Source organism: Lonchura striata, chromosome 2 (genome assembly GCF_050655825.1).
Source record: "Lonchura striata isolate lonStrDom1 chromosome 2, ASM5065582v1, whole genome shotgun sequence".
In the NCBI taxonomy this organism is placed as follows: domain Eukaryota; kingdom Metazoa; phylum Chordata; class Aves; order Passeriformes; family Estrildidae; genus Lonchura; species Lonchura striata.
In genome coordinates this window covers 138,228,005-138,252,622 of record NC_140704.1, presented here as the reverse complement: position 1 = coordinate 138,252,622, position 24,618 = coordinate 138,228,005, and the positions used below count along the sequence as shown (strand labels likewise).

Here is a 24,618-nt window from a genome sequence, read left to right as displayed (position 1 = left end):
ATCTCCTCCATGTGCTTTAATTGATATTCATTTCAGACCTAAGAAAATATTTGCCCCAGAGACGTATAAAGCATTTATAATTGCATTTCAAAGATTTATTCTTGAATCTATAAATCTATGACAGAAGACCCTCATATATCACCTCTTGATCACAGCACTTTACTTTGGCATGTGTCTGACAGACAAATTGGTCAACTCTTCCATCGCAAGCAAACCTCTAATGTCCGTGTTCAGGTTCTCTTTTGCTTTGGCCTTTATCACAATTGTAGAGTTGCAGGGAGATATGTTATGCTAGCTCTATCTGGTAATAAAATAAATTATGGGAGATAGATCCCTTTAGTGTTGACTTTATTTGCAGAGCTTGGAAGTCATTCAGTGGTTAATTGGAGATATGCTATTGATGCAAAATTACTATCTTGACTTTTTATCAACCTTCTCTTTGCTACAGAGTTTCACCAAGTGTAATGGATGTGAGACGCACTGACATAACTCTCTACACTACATAGCATCAGAAATTATATTAATATAATTGTTACCACTAGGAGCCAATCAATGGATGAGCTGAAGATCTTCCTCTCAGTAAGCAAAAAAATACATAATACAATACATTTGTCTTACTGTTGGTTGTTTTTCTAATACAGACTTTTTCTCTCTGTTGCATCAAATAATCTCTGTTAGTCTCTTTTAACTTGAGTAAGCCAAAGAGAATATGAAAATTGCTTGTCTGTGCCTTCCACTGTGTAGTGGCTTACTCCACCTGGCAACTCAGCCCCAAACTGCTGTTTCCTGATTCCCCCCTGGTGGGAGAGAACTGAAAGGGCAAAGGTGAGAAAACTCATGGGTTGAGATAAAGTTTAATAAGTAATGCAAAAACTGCATAACAGCAAAGCAAAAAAAGGTGTGCATTCACTGCTTCCCATGGGCTGGCAGGTGTTCAACCATCCCCAGAAAAGCAGTGTTCCATCACATTTAATGGTGTTTTGGGAAGAAAAACAACAGTTCTTTGAATATCCTCCCTTCCTTCTTCCCCAGATTTATATCCTGAGCATGATGTCGCATGATCTGTGACATCCCTTTAGTCAGATGGGGTCAACTGCCTCAGATGTGTTCCCTTCCAAATCCAGCCCCAAATATCTTGCTGTGGGAGTGGGGTGAAAAGAAGAAAAATTCTTAACTCTATGCAAGCACTGTTCAGCAATAGCAAAAACATCTTTGAATTATCAATATGGTTTCCTGCACAAATCCAAACCACAGGCCCATATCAGCTATTATGAAGAAAATTGACAATATGCTAGCCAAAACCAGCACATGCTGTGTGAAGAAATGAATATTACTATGACATGGCTGTCATGCTGTTGCAATTGGATTTGTATTCTACAGAAATAATTCATCTTCAGTAATCTAAAAGTCAGGCAGCAAGTCAAGGCAGTGATCAGGGCTTTCACTACAGTCAGGAGATGGAGAGTGGGTGATTCCTCCTACCTCTTTAAGACATAAGCTCAGAATGAAATCTGGAGATGCATCCAGTCACTTATTACATTGGAAACATAGATGTGCAGCTTAGGTACAATATTTAACTTTTAGAATTCTAAAGTTAGATAAATCCAATTCAAACAGCTTGCTGATGAGTGTTTAACAACCTGAATTAGCTTGTGCAAAAGTAAGTGAAGCCTTGCCACTGATGTCCGTGAGACCAAACACATATTCAAACAGCAATATAGTTACAATATTGTGTGCTAACAGTTGTGCTAATGATAGTGATGATATGTGATCACTGAAATCACTCAAGAGATAAAATTTGATGACAGTTATTTCTGAGGATTGATTTCTGGTTGACCCATAATTCTCTATTTCTTTGCCCTTCTTTCATTATCAGACAGCTCACAGTTAAGAAAGAAATGTCTTTTCCATTTTAGATTTGTATAGGCTGGATTAGATCACCTCCATTGACAAGCATTATGAAACCAGCATAGTTACCTACTGAGTATTGACTGAAAGGTGTACTTGTAAGTGATTCATCTCTTCATGTGTTCCTAAGCACTTATTAAAAAAAAATAGGCCTAAGGCAGATCAAATAGAAAAGGATAGAAGGGATTCAGAGGGATCAAAGTGAGAAAAGGTTATTCCCAAAAGCCTTCTGAAATGGCAGTCTTCAAGTCTCCAGCTCTGAACTGAAAGTACTCTATAGTTATTATCTATTTGCAGACAGAGCTTAGACCATGCTAACAGGGAAATGGTCTTTCCTCTGTAGGGATCATTCTACATCCCAAACAAAACCTCGTTTCTTAAATTACACTTGTCTTAGGAATATTCAGCTCTCTTTCTGCATTCCTTTTGCATTTGTATAACTTACCCTAAGTGTTGCTATGGTGTGCAATGGGATGGCATAGTACTGATTGGAGCAGTATTGCTCCAGCAGCTGAGCTTACTCAAAATGTTCTAACACTCAAGATATTTCTGAGCATGCATAAAGCTTCATTTAGACTTGACATATTGTTTATGATATCTCCTTGTAAGTTGTGCATTCACTGTCTATCATTATGAATTATAGGCTCAGGATGACACAATCTTTTGAAACAGCTTGGTTTAAAAACAGAATTACTTTTTGCTGATCATCCCCTCCTAAGCATCCACATTTTTTAGTTTCTAGAGATATCCTTACTAATATGTTCTATATTCCTTATAAAGATTTTTGCAAGTCAGTAAGCATCACTTTACACATAACCTTTATGACATAATTTGTTCAAAATTCTTAATATCTCCTCTTTTGGCTTATTCTGAATCTTCTGCTGTTCTTACTCATTCCTCATGTAACTCAGGCATCTTGTACTGCAACATTTAATTTACTTTTTTTAAATTTCATGTAAACTGACATTCAGGCTGTCAAAATGCTACTGCACCTAATATCACTTTAGACTTGTGGTTTAAGATGGAACTTGAGTTGAAACTTCCTCAAACTAGACATTCTCTCATTTAACGATATTCAATTTCACCGATGCCCAAGCACATATATCTCCTAGTGATAAGTTTAGCTACAATTATATCACTTTCAGAGACAGCATTTGAGCCTCTGTTCCCCATAGCCCAAGAGAATTGGCTGTGCTAAGGCGGACCATCTTCTCTTTTACCTATTCAACCTGCAGTATTTTGTATAGAAAATTACTTATTACACCAGGGGCAGGACAGAAGATAGGGATGAAGGAGAGAAAATGAGAGGTTGTATCTTATTAGTTAAGACCTCTTTTAGAGGGTGCAAATATTGGTGATGGATTTCCATAAATAAATATAAGAGAAAAATCCACTTATCTCAGACAGTTACCTAGTTTAGTGTCCTAAATATTTGGCTTTCTGTACTTACCAAGGGTGTGATTTCAGATCCATGGTCTGAATCACACAGATCTGAGCATATGTTTGTCTAACCTTTGGAAACATTTCTTTGTGTGGGTCACCTCACTAGATTAAGGTTCAGCAGATATTAGGATCTATGTTCTGTGGTACTTTGTTCTATGACTATTGCAGTGATGACAAACATTTTCAATTTTGGCTATAACCTTAGGAAATAGTTATATTAAAGATAGTCAGTAAACTATGAATCTGCATCTGATAGCTGTGTCTGTCCTGAGTGTGTTTATTTTTCCCTTTGTTTTTTTTCATTGAATAAAGCTTAGCACTTGAAAAAGCTACATTGGTTATGATATTTTAGGATCAAAGGCCTTACTCAGCCATCTCCAGTGAAACAAATATTAATTGAAGGAGCCCTCTAGCAGAACAGTAGTAATATGCTTTTCAAATATGCAGAGGGGGTGACTACCTTTGGTATACAAAGATTTCATAGTAATGTTGACTTTTCCCTCTCTTCTCACATTTATGATCAAAGAGGCCATAAAGCTTCAGCTTTGATTAGCCTCTGTCTTTCTGGGCAGTACCATGTGCATTGGCAAACTCTGGCCTAGATTTGTGATATTTTTGAAGCTGAACAATTCACTGACTCATTAATGCTGGGGACTGCTCCTAGCACACTAATAAAAGAAGACTCCCCAGCTGCCAGAAACAGCAAATTTTGACAAGATCCAGGCAAATATGAGATGTGTCCATATCTCCTACCCTGCAACAGGGCTTAATTGCCCTCTCACCACTCACAGTGGCAGTCTCTGGACATTTTGTCACCATTGCCACGTGAGTTGTGGTTTACAGCTATGAGTGACCACAGCTGTGGGATTCAGCCTACAGCTATTTGGGATGCTGCAGGCTTTCCAAGATATCCACATGGGGCTGGCAGAAATTGCACTGGAGCTGGTACACCAGACCACTGCCCTTCAGAAGACATAAAAGGCAGACAGGAAAAATACCTGTGACATCACAAATGCCAATACACATTTTGTGGACAAAAATGGACAACGAATCATACCCAGTAAGCCAAGGCAGGAATTCACAAAATTTCAAAGTTTGCTCACTTAATTTTGGTCATGTTTTAAGGGTTGTGTTCTGATTTAATAGCCTCATTTCAACATGTTTTAAATTATTTATAAAGTGATAAACCCAACTCACTAGAGGCATAGATATTTCTTCTATCATTATGCTGTTCAATGCAGTTAGTTTCCCTACTTGTTGCAACCAACCACAAAGCCACATCACCTCCCTGTAATCAAAATAAATATTTTAAAGTATTTATGAGACATTTATCTTAAATTATTCCAGTATTCATCTTTTCAGGGTCTTGACTGCCTTGATCTGGAAATTCTTGATTTCTCTAGCAGGAATAAAATGTATAAACATATTTGCCTACACAGCTTCCCTTATTACAGCTTTTGCTTAAAGATGCAGTTAAGTACAACTTATCATGTAAAGAGATAGAACTATAAATATTCACAGTTCTGAAATTAAAATTCTTGAAGGTTTTTTTCAGTTTTTTTATTTCATGTAAACAGTACAAAATGTCAACATCAGCAATTATTTGGATAGATCTGGCAAGTACCCCAGACAAGTGGGATACAAAGTATAAGTGGAGTAAAAAGATGAATTGGATATCTTTCCACAGTTTCTCCCAGCACTATTCTCTTCAGTTCAAATAAATGACATAAGCCAATGTGGAAAGCTTCAGATTCGTCAAATAATTGCTTTACAGTAGTTGCAAATATTTGCAATCTTTAGAGGAAAGAATAACAGCACTGTTAATAACTAATGATCGTCATTTAGGATCTGGAAACATGTTTATATTGAAACCCTGGCTTAAAAGAGATCAAGATATCACCTCCAGTTCTTTCATGTTTACTTATGCACTTGGACCTCAAGAGGAGTCAACTAATGCTTTAAAGTTACTTTAAAAATTCAGGCTGGTAGTATTTGAGTATATCTGGCCTCCTTCACATCCAAATTTAATTTTGCTCTTCTGTCTTTAGACAGCTATTGTCATCTTTCTTTATCTGTTTTGGTTTGGAATGTGCATTAGTCATAGTATCTCTTTAACAAAAACAGGTCATCTGGCTTGATGATTAATGCCTCTCATCTTCAATGAAAGCACTAAAATCCTCATCAGACTAATTAGCAAGAATGCCTTTGAGCTAGCCACAAGTTTTAGTGAGGATCTGTCATGAGTTCACAGATTGGCTATGTCTGATCTTTTTAGTTACTTCTTTTAAGTAATATCTGAATATTCAATGGAGATCACAGACACAGAAATCACTGGCTTGGGAGTATCAGTATTTTTTCCCATATAGATAGTTTCAATGCACTAAGTTCATCATAGTTTTCATTAATTAAAATTAATATGCAGCTGATTATATGGCACAATAACAAATATTAGCCAAGAAAGAAAAATAGCAAAATATAAAACACTTAACAAATTGAACAGGAAAGCAATGAAGAGAAGATCATAATCTCCTTCCAAAGATCTGTATTTTGCCATACATAGAAAAATAAATAAAGGCACAGTGATCAATTTATTTCTGGTTTTGCTTTAAGAAGGACTACATTGTGCTTTAATAACTTTTCTGAAGTTTGAGTCAATCCTTTCTTTTATTTACTTTAGTTTTGCTGTCATTATCATTGAAGTACTATTATTCCTATTTCAAAATTGCATAATTTATCAATGAGTCACAGTCATAGTTCCATATAGCCTTTCATTGTTAACATACAATAAAAAAATGAAAGATGTTCTTGAAGACAGAGCAACCAATTCATATTTGTCAGTGTCAGCTTACTTACCCAGGTCACTTCAAGGCTTGATTCACTACTATTTAAGTCAGTATAAACATTTCAGGAAATAGTAACGAGCATAAGTTGGCACTAAACAGTTCCAGGTTTTGTTGTCATTAGCTGTCTGTTTAAATTTTTTTCCCAATTCCAAAATTTTGCCCAGAACTGAGACACTGGCGTTTTTGACAAGTAACTCAGGATTCATTCTTGAAAACTGCAATCTTATTCTACTGTTGATGAACAACATTCCACAAAGCAAAATCTGGTGAGATTTCTTTTACTTTTCAATATTTAATGGTGTTGTTAAGCTTTAGGATCAGCACTAAGGCATGTCTTCTATCCTGGAACCTACACTCCTCAAATCCTGAAATCCATATTTTCACACATCATCTTATTTGTAGCTGTGGAAATTATTCTGTGTGCCCAACATGATTTGCCAGTTGCACACTGTGGGATGGAATCATAGAATAGTGTGAGTTGAAAGGGACTTTAAAGATCATCCAGTTCTAAGCCCCCTGCCATGGGCAGACACTTTCCACTAGACCAGGTTGCTCAGAGTCCCATCCAGCCTGGTCTTGAACACTTCCAGGGATGAGGCATTTACAATTTCTCTGGGCAGCTTGTTCCTATGTCTCATTATACTCAAGTGAAATAATTCCTTCTTAATATCTAATTTAACCTACCCACATTCAGATTAAAGCCATTACCTCTTGTCCTGTTACTAGAAACCCTTGGAAAAAGTGCCTCTCCAGCTCTCTTGTGGCCCTCTATATGTATAAGAAGGTCCTCTAGGATCTCCACCATGTCTCCTCCAGGGTGAACAATAGGACCATTGTTTTTACTGCAAATGAACCATTTAACTATATTTGCCTTACTGTACTCAGAAGACTGAAACCTTCTTCTTCCTTTCTCTCTGTTAGGGCCCAGCCCACCCCTGGAATTTCAGGGCTGAAATTTCAGTTCCTAAAACCTGGATAGGTAGACATAGAATTTTATTAGAAACTTAGTCCTTGAAACAAACCTCCCATATTCTCTTACATTAAGTGTATTCTTTCTACTTGTTGCTTGTGACTTGGCTGTTTCCAGTATCAGCAGAAATACTGACAGTAACCCAAGAGCTCCACAACATGTAAAACTCCAAGTAAACAGTTTCCCTGACCTCCTTGCTGCCCTTTCCCTCACAGCTATAAGACTGAATAGCACCTGCAGATTGTGCCAGGCATTCCTGACACGCTCACAGAAATATCTTTTCTGGTTTTGCATTCAGTAGGCTTCCTACAAAAAACTGTGAAAAGTGATTTTGGCAGTGTCAGTGGGGTGACTTCACAGTAAAATTATTTCATCATTAGTTGACAATTCCAAACAGAGATGTATTTGAATAGGAAAGCAAGAATGACAGCTCCATCCTTTGACTTGCTCAGAAGCAGATCCTTTAAGATGCTGCTCTACTCTCAAAAGCATTTTTGCAAATAACAGCATTGTGGGTTCTATTCTCTTTCAGGGATTTCCATAACAAACAGAGGGGACTTGAAGTTGACAAGATGTTTCATCTAATGCCTCCTTTCAAAAGGGAATGTCAAATTGTACAGTGACATACATCCAACAGTTATAAGTATTAATAAGGTCCCCTGTGTTTGCAATAGATTAAAAAAAATATTTGGTGATTCACTAATAAAAGAAAAACAAAAAAATATCCAGTTCATTTTCTTAAGGTGTCAGCTCTGAAGTATTTATACCAGGCAGAATGTAATGTGGCCATTACTGCAACCCAACAAGGTACAGAATACATAAAAAACTATTACAGTTTAATAGGTAGTATTTTCAAATCAAATTACTCTATTCAAACAAAATAGACTTGAACATATGTCCTTCTTAGAAATGTGGTTTTAAAATATTAAAATAAGAGGTAATTGTTTCAGTACACCTGCCCTGATTTTTTTTGTTGTTGTTTAAGAATCTACTACTCTCTGAGTAGCTCCCTATAGAATTAAGTTTTGTGGTTGATTATCTTTGATTATGCACCTGTAATTATATTTTGAGTCCCCTGGAGAAGGGATTACAATTTTTCTACTTGGTCAACTAGTTCAAGGATAAGATATGAACATTATATATTTTTTTCAGGACCTAAATTTTACTGCTCTTTCCAGAATTGTTTACTGATACTTCCAGCATGTTACCCTGACAGTAATGTTTCACTTATATAAATATGTTTCTATGTGTCCAGATATGTTTATGGGGTGATTTTTCTTCTTATGAAATTTGTGCTTTGGTGTTTTTTTTTCAGTTTTCATCTTCAATCACTTGTACATGATCCTTTGTAGAGGATGAACGTCACAAATCCTTAACAGATTTGCCTCAATGCTTTTCTTTTATTATTTGTTGTGACAAATGTCCTGGCCTAGCAGACAAATCAGGCAAACCATCCTTTCTAACTAGTCATTTAATCTAAAACCAGTCCCCCAATTTTATATACGATCTACGTATTAGTGTTATATATTTTCCAATGTTTCTTTTCTCAGTTGATGTTAGTTTCCTAATCAGAAATGTTTGCATCATATTCAGCATATCATTAATCTCTTCAGAACAGTATTTGTTATATTTTCACAATGCAGTGTAAATAAAATGTCACTTATAGTAAAAAAAAAAAAAAAATCCACCAAGTTATCTGAGAACCTTTGTAACCTATTAACATTCAGGAAGTATGCATGGGGAGATATAAACCCAGCTCTGCAGTCCACTGCTTAACAGTGATTTCTAATACTAAATAAATACTTTAAAACTTAGATGATTGTAAACTGAGCAAAAAATATGCATCACCCACGTTCCTCATTTTATGGAGAAGATACTGGCAGCCTCATTCTAATGTCATTCACATCTTTATTCTCTCCACATATATAGTTTGTATCTTCTGCATTTGAATTCTGAAGGTGTTTTGCTTTATTCAACATTTTAATACATTCTTTTGTTGCTTCAAGAGAAATCTGAAACTAGAATTTTACTTTGGATTTTTGGACAAGGTTTTTTTAAAATATTTTTTAGGTTTAGAGACCATCATTTCAAAAATCAATGTCCATTTTATTGATAAGAAGCTGAAGGAAGACAAATAGGCAAACAAAAGGTAATAAGCAGCGTGGTTCCCACCTAATTTGAGTTGTGATGATTTTCTAAGGAACTAATATGTTACTGCTATATTTCTTACCTCACAGATGTTATACTAGTCAACTAGAATCCAGCCAAAAATGCCCAGATCCATTGGACTTACTGAGTTTCCCAAATAATGAAGACATTGATCCTACAAGGCTGCCTGATTTCTGACATCCTTATGAGAAGAGTAGTCAATCAGCACCACATGAGCTTAGACCTGAGAACAACCAGTGCTTGGCCTGATAATCCAGCTCTTCAATCTCCTCTTGCCTCCAACATAATTTTTTTGGAAGGGTGAAAAGATGAAGGCAAAGAATTTAAAAATTACTCTAATAATTGCTGACACATTTTCACAAATATTCGACCCCTATAGAAAAGAGACCACATGGGAAAAAATCTTCTTGCTTCATGATAGGAAAGAAGAAGCATATGAGGGGATACAAATCTCTGTTCCTCTCCACTAAGTGAAGAGCCAAAGTTTTCATTTGCTCTTTCTCTGCTATGGAATGGTTCTGCATACTTTCACTGCTTTGGATAAAGGATTAGACTTCTGTGCTTACAGTTTGTCTGAGAGTGTGATGTAAGATGAAAAAGTTTTCTCTTGTTTCCTCCAGACTAGTGGAGAGAAATGAATGGTCAAGAAATTAATAAGAAAGTTTTAATTCACAGTTTTATTAAAAAAAATTCTGGCCTTAGGTTCTGTATATTTGTCCATTAATATAGCTAAACAGATAATCATTAAATGCTTTCTGCATAAAACAATTGTACTTACAAAACTCTGTGTGAAAATGAGCTTTGTTTTTTTGCCCATCTTTAACTCTGTTTTTGTTGCTTCATTAGGCCATTATTCTTTGCGACTAGCAGAATTTTCTAATTACTTATAATATTGTCTTCTAGTGGCTATTTGAACATTCAGTCATATTACTTTCAGTAATCCTGATCAGTTCTTTAGGGTTTGGAACAATTTTAGTCAAATTTTGATGAATATGTCTGCCAACAATAATGTAAATTTTTTTTAAATAATTAATAATAATAATAATTAATTGTCTACATAAATACGAACCATAAGCTATGCCTAAAAAGGAAATTTATGCTGTTATCTTGATATTGAAAAACCTACTGAATTTCCATTTCCTTGTTTTCAAATATATGGGGACTAATTCTATTCTTGTCACCAGCTGATGCCATGGACCTGCACACAAACAAAAGAGAGCCTGGGAAGGGCAGGGAATTTCATAATTCTCTGAATTCCAACTGCCCTGACATTTCCATCTGGTAGAATAGTGCACATTTCTGAGTATATGGTTTTATACTCTTCTCTGGTAATGCCATTGTTAGATTATTTTTGACTAATCTTTGCCAAGATTTACACTTGGCACAGTATAATTGAACTTTTATACACACAAAAATAAACTACAACCATCACTTGCCCTTTTAACATTTGTAGTACATTATGGCATGATGTCTGCTATATTCACCAAACACAAACAATGTGTGACAGAACACTGTAGATGAGATTGGTAAAGATTGGAGAAAGAAGTTGTTATTTTTGTTCCAGACTTTGCATAGCCATCCTAAATGTAAAATATATTGATTGAAAGATTCTGACATTTCACTTTCTATTACAGCAGCTGTCCCCTGTTTGCTAAATGACAGCCAATAAACATGACCAGTGCCCTCCAGATATTTACAGGCTTCAAATTTTCCAGTGGCCCATTATACATTCCCCACATAGTGTGTTTGCTATGGGATCTCTAAGAAGATACAGCATTACACCAGCCACTTAGAAAATCCTGTTATGACCCCATACCTGTAACTGAATCCCTGGTAAGAATATCACTATTTGTTCCCTGAGTTTCAGCACTCACCTCTCGAGCTGCAGTGTGCCTTCATCCTGCTTGAATGGAAGATATGTAGTCTGCTAGGATAAAGTTTAGCTACATGATTGGGCTGAAGGGAAGCCTTGTAAAGTTAGGTCTGCACATTGAATTGACATTGTTCAATGGAAGGTGTCCTAAACCCATAAGTGTTAATCCTGTTATTCCATCAATATTACACAGGATCTCTTTAGGTGAAGTCGAAAGCCCTTTTTTACCAAATAGGTTTCTGTGTCCTATTAAAAATATTTTCCACATTTACCTAATGCAGATCTCCTTTTTCTAAATGTCTACTGGTCATTTCTCACTTCACAATGGCAGAATCCAGACGTATCATAAGAAATGGAGCTACTGAATCATTCTGGATATTCAAAATGTAATTTACATGCTTCCCCCCACTGGTTCAAAGACATTTTTTCTAAAGAAATACTCCAGGCATATATCTCTGGCATCACAAAGCAGCAAGTAATGGGTGCTCATGAAGCCCCAGTTGATGCAATGCATAGCCCCGTGGCCACTGCACCTGGAGCTGACAATGCAGTATGCTTGTCTCTGATCTTTAAACCATTTAGCACTTGCTTCCCTGGAGTGATTACTTCAGAACCTAAGATGATTCAGTGTTCCTTTTGATAAATGGTTCTTGAAAGCCCAAGACAGTCTCTGTCTGGAAGAATTCACAGCCATCTGCTGGGAAGTTAATGTATTCATCTTGCACATACAAATGGCTTTGTGGCTGATGTTTCACTGCTTGGCACTAATATGACTTTATTGGCATTGAAATCAACCTGTATCACTGCAAAAGTGGATTTATAATCTGACCCATGGATTCAATTTAATGACACAAATCCCTCAATTACAGCAGCAGGAAAACATGTGGGAAGAAGGAATTTTTGTAATCTCCTTTTCCTTCTAATTTCTCCTTTACTAAAATGTGAATTTGTCTAGCATTGAAGAAGAATGTTAAAAGACTATGTTTCTTTCTTTTTTTTGGCTTCTGAACCCTCCTCTCCCCCTTTCCCCCAATTTAATACAAATCCTTTGGTTATTCCTAATTTCATACATAGTTTTGTAACTGAATATGAATAGTTTCAAAGTGGGTTAGGAAATCCCTTATATATTTTCATCACTGGCATTGGGATAAAGGTTCTGATTTGCATACTGGTGATAAATATAGTTTTCTTCAAGCTACAGAGATTGTACTATTTCACCAGTGTGTCCTGTCTCTGAGACTTGCCTTCTATGCTTAAGAAATAATATGTAAAAGGCTGAGGCTCACACCTCTGAAGTGTCCCTGCAAGACATCCTGCTGGGTATTTTTCACCTGAGAAAAATCTCATGTGATGCATTTCTTCCCTTCCATTAACCATCTTGAAGTCACAGAAAGAGCCTATTGACCTCAAGGGTGCAACTTGGGATTTGAAGCTGATGTGGAATCCAAATCTGTTGTTTCCAGCCTTCACTTAGTAATAGTCACAGAAATTATAAAGTCAATATTTTCAAAGCCATGCAGAAATCATGCTCTCATATTCTGATGCCTCATCATATCAAATCCTTATTTTGCTGTCACATCAAGTCTGCTGAAGTCAGGGAACCCAGCTTGGCTGTGAGATGACACAGGTGTCATTGGAAATTACTAAAACAGTGCATTTAACATTTGTAAACAAATTATCTTACAGCACAACCAGAAGCATATGTTTGGGCTTGTGAATCCATAAACATCAATGGGCATAACTTTTTTTGCTTCAATGAAATTAATTAAGACTCAGAGTCAATGGGGAATTTGGAATTTGGCCCCTCTCTTTGGAAATCTAATAACTATTCCATAATCTCTTTGCAGTTTAGGTAAATAGAGTTTAATATCTAATTGGTGTTGTTTACACATTGTTTTGTGGTTCTCATAAATCATAATACCGTTTTCATGATCAGTATTTCCAGATAATTTTCCAATTAATTCCCAGTAAGCAGGACTGAAGAATTCATGAAATAGCCTTTAGCCACTCCATAATTTCTTATTGTATTCAGGTGCTCAGTAAAGAGCTAGGTCCTGCTTTCCATAGATGCCCTTCTAGCAGCTTAACTCATATATCAAAAAAATGTGTTTCCAAGCATAATATTCTCTTGGCATAATCATCTGTTCATTCAGAATTACCATCTGTCCCTTGCTGGAGACTTCATTCTTTTATGAAACAGGCAGTGATGGCAAAGTTCATTTGAATTCCCAGGACATGCAACCATCAAACAGTTTGAAATTCTCTTTTCCAAGCCAATTTTCCACACTGATAGAACTTTTAAGAACAGACAATGAGTGATTTTTTGTTGTTGCTATTGTTGTTCCATGTTTCACCGAACACTGTCCACCATCCTTCCCCTCCTCCCACCATCATTTTCCCTACCAACTCCTTAGCTAAGGCTTGCTGGATGAGATTCCCTGTGAAGGCCATCAGCACTTGTTTTTTAATCAGCAATACAGATTGCTGTTGACTTAAATGAAGCATATTTCCCACCCAGGGTCTGAGCACATTGCCTTCAAGCAGGTCATACTTAAAAATAATCCAACAAAAAGATCCCATATTGTATAAGGCATGAGAAAGAAAAAGAAAAAATCCACAAGCAAATATATTTTGAATGAAAAGGTGCATATCTTTCCCTTATCATATTTGTGAGAGGGAAAGGTTTCTTTTTTCTTCCTTCTTATGCTTTACAAGCACTGAATTCACTGCTAGAATCCTGTAACTTTTGAACCAAGCAGCTAGAAGATCAGAAAAGCTCATCTTTTCTTGCTGTTGATTTTTTCCACTAGATATTTTCAAAATTTCCACATTTCAGTCACAGAATTTTGTAGCAAGTGACATGGTAATTTAGTTTTCTCCTATTTTAAGGGTCTTTTTTACAAGGAAGATAAATGTATGGCCTTGGTTCTTCGTACTTTCAGTCACAAATGGAAGAATTAAAGTCCCTGAAACCTCACTAGGAAATATAATATATTGAAGATATCTAGTTCTTTGAATTATGTCTGAATCACATCCCCTTTTTTCAGAGCTTTCAGTAAATAATTTCTACAAGGTTATCATATACTATTCCCTGCACATTCTGTTGGCAACATACAAACATTATGACTTGGAACATAAATGTTGAGTTTTTTAAGTGCCCAAGTGGTCCTTCTCAATGTGGAACTCTTTAGGCCAGCAGAAATTATTATACAGGAGCCTAGAATCTGGAACTGGCCTCAGCCTCCCTCTAAAGGAGTCCATATCTCTACAGTGATTACAATTCCTAATGTTTTGCTCAGAAGGACCTGAATTCTAGGTTGCCACAATGGAGTGGAGTGCTGTAGCATAGGTAACACAACTTGTAAAAGGGTCTCTGGCCTGAAGAAATAAGAAAAAAAGCTCATACTGTGAAGCTGAACTAGAAATTCAGTTTCACTGTCTGTACTGGGTGCATGTCAGGTTGGTTTGCTGTTGTCATTCACCAGAAATTTCTTTCCATCCTATTTCCCTTTGGCTTTGTGAGACATCCTCAGAAAGCTGTATTTCTTGGTGATGTGGTTCAAATGCCAGAAAACAACTGCATGAGCAGAGACATGATCTGGACATTTCAATTGGGCTCACATATGAAATAGTTTTCTAGAAACACCTAGAATAAAACTGAATCACAGGCTGGTGATTATGCATAATGCATTATGCATTATGCAATGCAAAATGTCAGGGAGAGATGAGCCAGCCCCCTCTTCCCCAGTGCACAAAGCAGAGTCCTGTGCAGTGGACTTCTGTCTGCTGAACTGGGATTATGAGCTACTATCTCTAGGAACAGTCTTTTCACTACCTGATTTAGATATTTTTTTTCCAGAAAAATTAAGGTGTTTCAAACTGTTAATAATTAAATTATTAAAAAGAAAGTAAGTATAAATTAAATTGTAGGCTTTTCAGGATGTGCTCCACTAAGGTAACGGAGCTCCTGCCTTCCATTAGCTTCCACAGAGGCTCTCTACAGCACTGTCACCTTCCTCAGATGTGAGGAGGCAGGCAGTGCCATGAGGGCTGGCTGCTGCTCTGGGTGAGCCAGGGGGAGCGTGGAGGGGCAGCAGGGCTGGCAGACACCCAGCCCTCAGCCAGAAGGGGCCGGGGTGCTGAGCAGCACGTTAGGGCTGGACTGGGTCTGGAGACAGTGACCAGCCCAGCGAGTCTGCAGGGCTCAGATGGCACCAAGGCCAAGCCAGAAAACCCCAGCTGGGACTGGAACAGAATAGGAGCAAGAAGCTGCTCCAAGCTCCTGCTGCCAGTGAGGGAGCTGGCCTTGGGCTCAGGACCCACATCGTCACCCTCCAGCTACATCCCTGTGAGGGCAATGCACTCAGGGCACTGGCAAGGTCTGGGGTAAATAGAAGCTGCAAGTTTTAAGTAGAAACTTTTGTAATAACCAGGCAAAAAGCTTAAGTGAATTTAGAAAGAAATTTGTTAAGGTAGGCAGTACTACAAGTTTTTTATTGATTCCCTCTCAGTTTCTAAATGCCAGTGATTAATTTACACCCTGAAGAATGACTTTTACCACAGTCATTAGTGGGAACATAGAAGATGTTGAACTCTCAGCAAAGCCAGCGATATTAGCTGTGCTATTTTGCATTACTGTGAGGGGAAAAAAAGTAGGAATACTTGTAAAATTCCTAGTTTAGTGACTTCTGTGGTATCAGTAAAGAATTACATAGTTTTTCTAACATTAACAGGGGTCTTTTATTTTTTTATCCCTGAAACCTCATCTCCCTGCTATGTTGTACAGATCAGTTTAATCATATCTTAGCTATTAATTCTCTTCCAGGTATGGGTTTAAGGGAATAATAGATAAGCATTTCCAAGATCTACCAAAGCAAAGAGAGGGTTACTGTTCTGTATGCTAGATTTCTTGAATCAACAAAAACTGACACAAAAACTCCCAGGCTTGATTAGGCCACTGGTTTATTTAATGCAGTATCTTGTTCATGACTCACAGAATTCAAATAACAGCATGTTTCTGAATTTTAAACCTGTGATCATGTTCTGCAAATTCACTTTATATATCATAAATAGCCCAAAGAGATCTCAATAGCTTGGAATATCTGGTTAATCTTATGATCTTGCATAGCTTTGACTATTTATTGCAGCTCTTGCCAATTCACATCTTAAGAGGCTGAAAAGCACTTCAGAATTTTACTGCATTTTTCACCTGTAGCTTTGTGCTAAAGCTCGTGAAGTTTGTAACATTTCTGGATCCATGCCCACAGCTTACAATGGCTAATCAAAGATTTTGTTAAGTTCTTCAGACTTGACTTTACAAAATACACTGCAAAAGCAGATCACGCTTTCTCAGTAATATAGACAGAATTGTATTATCATCTGAGGAAAACAGCTAGAGTCAAACACTTAGCATGAGGAGACAAAGGGGAGCAGGCAGAGCCAATGTTCTGCTCTGCTGGAAGGAATGCATGTCTTGAATGCCCCAGGATGGTATTGATACTCCTGGTTAAAAACCTTTCTTCAGTAGATACACTAACTTTGGAAGTTAATACTTTACCATCTACCCTGAACAGAGGAAAATTAACCTCTAAGCTCCAAAACCAGCAGAGGATTTTCAAAAATTGTTTGAAAATTGCCAAAAGTGGTTCTGGCCAAAAGGGTCCATGAGAAGCATTGTTGAAAAACACTGAGCTGGCAGTCCAAAGACAACTTCTCAAAAACATCTAAGGAAAGGAACAGGTAGAACAATTGATAACTCATCTTGCAGCTTTCTTTCATCTTGCAGCTTTCTTACAGATAAAATGCGGCTTTGAAGATTTAGTATATCCACTAGAATAGTATCTTCCTTGGATCCTTTTGTCCTCTTTTTTTTTCTATTTTTTTTTTCTTTTTTGTGGTAGTAGTGAAGGAGTTTTGTATGTACTGAGCCCATGGTGCCTTTACTAATATAAATGGTCTCTTTAGTTTCACACTTGATGCTGGTGTTAGGCTTGCTTGTCTCCAGATCTGTGGCATTATGGACACTGAGATGAATTAGGTCTTCTATCAGAGACTGCTCCCCTCCTTCAAAGTCAGTTGCATCAGACTCTGTAAAAGCCAGAATTACTTGTTTTGCTCAGAAAAAATTGTGCAAACATTTGTCAACTCCATAGACCTTACCACAATAAATTCACAGTATAGGGAACTGGTAATATAGCTATCCCTTAGTATAGGAATTACCTCAGCCAAGACTGTCCATAGAAGATACTCTTTTGATACATAACAATTGATGATGTTCTTAAAAAAAAAGTAAAAACAAAAAAAAACCCAAAAAAGGTAGCAATAACATCTTTCTAGCAGATTCCTTGTGGTGTACAAGAACACAGAGAGGTTGTAAAATCTGCAGTCACACAGTGACTGTGTTACCTTTCTTATTGCTGACAGTGGGTTTGAAGCTGGTGATGACAGACTCACCATGTTAGCAACTTGGTTGGATAGTTGTGGTGAGGAAAATACCCACGAGGTGTCACTTGCAAAGTTTCATGGAAGCTGAAAAAAGGGGAGAACTTGCTTTTCATGTAATGACCTAGTAACTTTAGAAGCCTCTTTTTTTTTTTTTTTTTTTTAGAAATGTGGCGCAAACCAGTATGTTAAATACATGATTAAGTTAAATTGAAATTAAGACTTTTTTTGTGCTTACAGAGGACACATTGTCCCGATTGTCATTGCTGTGATCTGAGCACTACACAGCCAAAAACAAACAGGCAAAGTAGTTACATTAGAGAAAGAATGTCAGCATAACCAACTGCTTGTTTGTTTCTGCTTGCACCAATCTGCCAGCAATGTTGGAGCCAGTGCATTGTACCAGATTATTCACACTTAATTCAATTACTTTATTTCACAGACCTTTGTTTCGTAAAATGTTATTTTAATTTGGAAGCAGACAGAATGCCTTACACTTCCTCATCCATGCAACAAGTTAAATTTATTTATATGAATACTACACTAACATATATATATATATATACATACAAAAACAAAGTAAGAGCTTTGTTTACATTTTTTTTTCTTCTTTCTTCATCACTTTAAGCATCAGGAAGGGTGACATTGCCTAAATAACTTTTATTCACAGCAAGTGATATAATTATGTGATGCCACAGTTGTCAGCTACTAGATGTATTGTGCATTGTTGACACCTGTTTATTCATATGCATATTATTTTTGACAGATGGAAAGGAAAATTATATTTGAAAGTTTTAAGGAAACAAGATCCAGGCAAAATCAGTGGCAAAGGAAAAATGTACTTGAAAAAGTGTGGATTTACTTCTTTGTGGTAGAAATGGCTGATTTCCTTTTCTCCATAAAAATATTTTATGATAATCACTATGAATGGAAAATACATCTAGTCTGACTTTAAAGTTTCTTATCCCAGATGATAAAATGCTATTAATAATTTTGGTGAGGAAAATTGCTGTAACTATATAGGCAGAGGCTGTGGCTTTACTTTTCATATGAGTTGCCAGTGGTGTCATATAAAAAATGTGGTAATTGGGTAAACTAATACTGAGGTTTGCACAAAATTATTTCTTGTGAGACATTTGGCATCCATTCTGGCAGTCATTTTCATAAGGAATGAATGAATTCTAAGTTTTAAGTCAAAAACTAGTAATAGCAAAGATCTCCTTACAACTTAGCAGGAATAGACTTTAAGTGTGTATTGGGTTCACCAGGTCTGATAATAGCTCATTTTCCTTTGTGAGTAGAGGATAAGAAGTCTCAATATATTGATGCACCTGAAGCATGAAATTACTTATTTTTAAGACCCAAATTCTAAACTTCTAAACCAAATAAAAGGAAAATTTTCCTGGAAGAATAATTGAAATGACTGAAAGTCTGTACCAGCAAAGTAGCTGACACCATACACTCACAAAATAAAGCAAATATGAATGTTTATTTTTCTCTTTCTAACCTGATGAACATGGTATAATTTCAGCAAGATCTTAAATTAATGAAGTCTAATGGAGACAGCTGACTGGGAAGCATTCCATGTGCATGTTGAATAATATATTCCTGTGTGTCTTCTGTATGTGTATATGCATTGCAAATCTGATTCCGTGTACTCAGAGCCATATGTTACAGCACTTCACAAAATAATATCATATTTTACATTGTGATTTTACAAGCTTGCTTATTATTTAACCATCCGTAAGATTATAACTACTCCCAATTATTTAACTGCAAGCACAAACTAATGAGAGGATTTCTTTTACCAGGCTGCTTTTCTTTTCTCTTGCACTGCTGTTGCTTCTCGTCCAGCCACATTGGTATCATTGGTATCATTTCTCTGTCCTTAGCTAACTGGATTTTTAATTCTCAAAGCAATCCTTTCACTGTGAGGATGGATACAGTAATTCTTAAGTGAAAAGTCCATTTTTATATATACAAGGAATAACCCCTACACACATTTTATTTTGATCTTTTCTTAGCTCCCAGCTGCCTGGGAAGAGCAGGACAAGACATTTGGTGCAGGTGAATGATAGAGCTCAGGGAGGGCAGGGGCATGGATGTGCTTCCTCTCTCCCTCCAGGGCTCCTCTCTCCTCTCTCCACCTGAGTTTCTGAGCCACATCTCAAAGACAGAGAGTGCCCATTGACTACATGGAAATCAATACCATACAAGAGGACACTTGATTAGTTTCTAAATTAAGATGAATTAGTGTTTTCTGTCTGTTTTGAAGGGACAGTCCCAGCTGCCAAGGAATGGCTTGTGCTGAGACTTGCTGGAGGAGCCTACAGGGAATGTGGGGATATCCTCAAGTTTCCATGGATAAAAAATTAAGTTTTCCCATTACACCATTGTAGCTCATGCACAGAAGATGAAAAAATAATTAATATATTATTATTTATTATATATAATATATATATAATATATATAATATATATAATATATATAATATATATAATATATATAATATATATAATATATATAATATATTATATATAATATATTATATATAATATATTATATATATATAATATATTATATAATATATTATTTATATAATAATATATTAGTATCTGATAATTAACATTGAGGGCCATTGATAGGCTCAGTTAATTACAGGTAGTTTAGAAGAAATTATGCCTAACACTTCTTGCAGGTGAGAATTTCTACCTCTGACCCCATGTCTGAGTTCAAGCTCACCAGGTAGGGTCTTTGACTTTGAATCATTTGTAGGATTTTAAGACATAGGGACACTCCCTTCCATGGTTACAAAATAAATGTCTAGGAAATTTATTCATGACTGGGTCTGTGGAAGCCTAATTTTGTTTTAATGAGCACTTAGGACACTTCACACGTGGCACCTTGGTACTAGTATGCCAGAAGTAATTAACATTTACTATAGTGTATATTTGTTGTATTTTTTTCATGTATTAATGATAATGTGCTCAGAGAGAATACACATATTAACACTGCAATATTTAGACAGTGTAAATTTTTCTTTGCTGTCCTCTTAAACTAAATTTAATTCTTATCAATATAGCCTTCAACATTTTTTTGCATGACACAGCATCTTTCTGAAGCTGCAGTTTAGAAAAAATCTGGTTTAAAATTTTGCTGGCATATGAAAACCTGCCATCTATGGAGAAATTGGAGACATTTCAAGTGACTGAGACACAACAACAGTGTCAGATTTGCAGTGATCTCAGCAAACTAACATTAAGTAGGAGTTTTAAACAAACTACACCATGGAAAACAAGAAATCAGAGGGATCAGTTTCTAGGAATTATGTATTCTCATGTATACTATCTAAATCATAAAACCAGGAGGACTTTTCAGAATGGATTTCCAAAAGGTCATTTTTTGCATTCAGTATAAATTGACATAAAATTTCACTATAAATCCTACAGGTCATTAGGGAAGTGCACTGTGATTACCAGTACTCTGCATCATACTGGCAGTATGAGAAACCAAGACTATCATAGGTCAAGCTTATAAATTTTTCCCCAAATTCAGAGCTGCATCCAAGGTACTTGACATGTCAGTATAGGTAGCAGTGAAGGAGCTGCAGCATAAAATCAAACATTCCCGTGTGACTGTAGAGGCAGTTCCCTGAATCAGCAGATGTGCTGAGATGTGAGAGAAACGGCTCTGCAGACACTGAGGTCACTGAGGAGGCAGGGGGAAGAGGTTCTCCAGGTGCTGGAGCAGAGGTTCCCTGTACCCCGTGGTGAAGACAGTGGTGAGGCAGGCTATCCCTGTGTCTGTGCAGCCCATGGAGGTCCATGGTGGAGCAGATGGATGCCCAAAGGAGGTTGTCACCCCATCAGAAGCTCAAGCTGCAGCAGGCTTCTGGCCAGGTCTGTGGATCTTGAAAAAGAGGAGCCAACACTGGAGCAGTTGTCTGGAAAGATTTATGATCCTGTGAGGAACCCACACTACAGCAGCGTGTTCCTGAAATGCTGCACCCCTTGGAAGGGACCCCCACTGGAGGAGCAGCAGAACTGTAACCTGTGGGAAGGACTCACACTGGAGAAGTTTATGGAGAACTGTCTCCTGTGAGAGGGACCCCACTCTGGAGCAGTGTGAGAAGACCTCCCCCTGAAGGAAAAGGTAGTCCCCATCCCCCAGTGCCCTGCATTGCTGGGGAGGAGAAGGTAGCAGAGAAATTCAGGAGTAAAGTTAGGCTGAGGAAGAAGGTGGGGAGGCAGGTAAGATGGTTTTAAAATTTGGGGGGTTTTGTCATTATCCTACCCTTTTTTTTCCCCCCTCAAGTCTGTTTTGCCCATGATGGTAGCTGCTGAATGAAGTCTTGCTGTCCTTATCTCAACCTGCAAGTCTCTTTGTATCTTTGTCTTCTGTCAAGATGAGGAGTGATAGGATGGCTTTGGTGGGCATCTGGCATCCCATTAGAGTCAACCCATCACATGCAGCAAATCTACCAAGGTAACTACACTGATAGAAATACTGATTATACACCAGCTGGTTTTATCCATTTTATATTTAAATTTATGTACATGGTATCCTCTTCACATTTTTGCAAATATTTATATGCTTAGTAGTGCAAAAACCCTTAAAAACTTTTCAAATAAGATGAGTCTGTTTTTAAAACTAGAGATGAAATGACGAAATACAGAAATCTGTGATCCATCGTTGCTATCCATTGTTATTGTCACCTCCACAGCCAGACCAATACTTTTTGAAAGCTACTTATTTTTAAGGACTTACATAAGTGAAATGACCAGGGGCTTACAGCATGCATTATCTCCCTTGGAAGAATTTTTCTGTTCTAGCAATGTAAACTTGTGATCTCCCTTCTATTTTTTTTTCCTGGCTATGCTGTGTAAGATGTGTATTATTTGATTTTTTTTTAGATTTCTGATATCTGAATTTATTGTCATGCTCATTTGGTTTGGTTCTCTACTTCCCTCTCCTTCCTACAGGTGCTAAGAAGAGAGTTTCATTTTGCTTTTGACAGATTACCTCTTCAGTGACAGAATATCAGTGCTGGAGAAATTGTTAAGTTTGGGTTTTAAAATTTGGGCTAAAGAGACTGATGTGAAGAACAACTGTGAATGCACTCTGAATAGATCCTACTTCCATTTTGCTTCTACCTTAATAGGTATCAACCTTGTTACTGTGTAGAAGTTCAGCATCAGTTTTGCAAGACTACATTTTCATTGCTTGCATTCCATTTCTTTAATGTGTCTTGATCCCTACGCTGTGTTTGATGCCACAGATCCTGGGTTCTCTTGATTATCTGATCTTTTTATTTGCTCAGGAACTTATTTTGACAGCCTCATATAAAATGAGCAGTCCTTTACTCCATTATTATTCACTCACATTGAAATCAAATTTGAATCTTATAGATCATCTTTAGGGCAAAGACAGAAAAAATTTGTTTTCACAGATCTTCAGAAAAGTAATAGTTTCTACTGGTTTTTATTAAATGATGCATTTCAGGTTACCTATTTTCCTATCTATTGCAACCAGTGGACTGTATCCATTGATTGTACCCATTGAATAGTTTTCCACTCTGGAGTCCACTGATTCTCAAGAGCAATCACTAGTACCTTTTTCCCTGAGACAGGCTTTTTACAAGGTGGTGATATCTGTTTGTTTTTCAAAAATTTCTTCTCTCTTTTTGTCTGTTTTTTCTTCATATTCATTTGCTTCTTGATTTCCTCCTTGTTTTAATTTAATTTATTCTTTACTACATTCAGCTAATTGTGCAAGTTAACTTGTGAGAGTGAAATCCTGATTTATCTATTTGAATTTTAAAAATCTGAGGTTCCCAATTTAGAATTTATGATAAATTAAGAAACACCTTCAGTGATTCAGTCTTTCAAAAATTTCAGTAGTCCCTTGAACATGATTATTCCTCTGTACTTACTATAAAACTCCTGAAATAGGTACTTCAGTTATTGAGGTTGTAGGTGGAGTGAATCTAAATGCTATTTCAAGCTTTCATGCATCAGATAAATGACTTCGTTTCTGGAGAAGTTATGTCATTGATAATCATGTTTCTAATCTAGGTTTGCTTGACTTTAACTCCCAGCAACTGCATCATGTTGCTCTTTTGGTGAAACGGAATGGGATTGTTAAGCAAATTATCCAGTCTCCAAGTAAAGTTTGTGTCTGTCTTGTAAACCTCTTTTATTTTCCTACTGTTCTTTCTGCAGTGCTGACAGTTTAAGAGAGCACAGCCTTCCAACGGTGCCACGTGCTGCAGGAATGCACAACGGCACCCTCCGTGTTTCGGCTGTTTCTCCTTCATGTGCCCAACAGCTGCCTTGGGTCTCTCAGGCACTGGGGGCATAGACCCTTCTGAGCTCCTGAATCTTTTTCTCTCAAGTACAGCATCTTCTCATGCAAGACAATGCCCAGTTCCTGCTCGTGAATGCTTGATTTGTGCTTGGCTGTTTTCACCTGTGTGCTGTTGGCATGGGTGCCCCTGGGCAATGGGGTCATAGAGCTCTACAGAGCTGTCCCTCCTCTGTAGAATTCTCTCAAATTATGACTCTTTAATGCTTCTATTCCATTTTAAGAAGACAAAATATTTGAGTCCCAAACTATACCTTGATTCTGTTCAGGCAAATTATTTCTATAGAAGTGAGCCTTAAGAAATAAACCCTCAATGGAAGCCAATGCTTCACCTTCAGAAAGCCATTCTCCAGAAATTCTAGTTGAGTTTAATAGCAATGGAAGAACTGATATTCTGTGTACATTATGTGAGAAAAACATTTATTTTTTTAATTATAGTAATCTTAATATCAGAATCCCTTCCTATGCACAATATTGTATTCCAGGACAAACTAATGTACATACATTTCTGATTTCAGTATTGCTCCATATTCCTGTTTACAGAAGTAGAAAATCTGTCTAATATTCAAGTAATTTTTTTTCTTTATAAATTATGCTGATCCAAATGT

At 36.9% G+C, this 24,618-nt stretch overlaps 1 protein-coding gene across 10 annotated transcripts in view; it reads right to left on the bottom strand.

Annotated features, from left to right (window-relative positions):
• Positions 1-24,618, bottom strand: part of LOC110479303 (uncharacterized) — a 78,490-nt gene that overhangs the window by 27,009 nt on the left and 26,863 nt on the right. For 4 of the 10 annotated variants that reach the window (XR_013339772.2, XR_013339771.2, XR_013339769.2 and 1 more), the window contains one exon: positions 839-17,293. The exons of 4 other annotated variants lie outside the window; for them this stretch is intronic. Coding sequence is in view for 1 of the 6 variants with exons in the window: in XM_077782482.2 (XP_077638608.1) it covers positions 16,920-17,293 (374 nt within the window). In the remaining 5 variants the exon portion in view is untranslated. Of the gene's footprint in view, positions 1-838; positions 17,294-20,255; positions 21,591-24,618 lie in introns of those variants that run through there. 2 more of the 10 variants (XR_013339779.2, XR_014953021.1) reach the window with 2 other exon arrangements.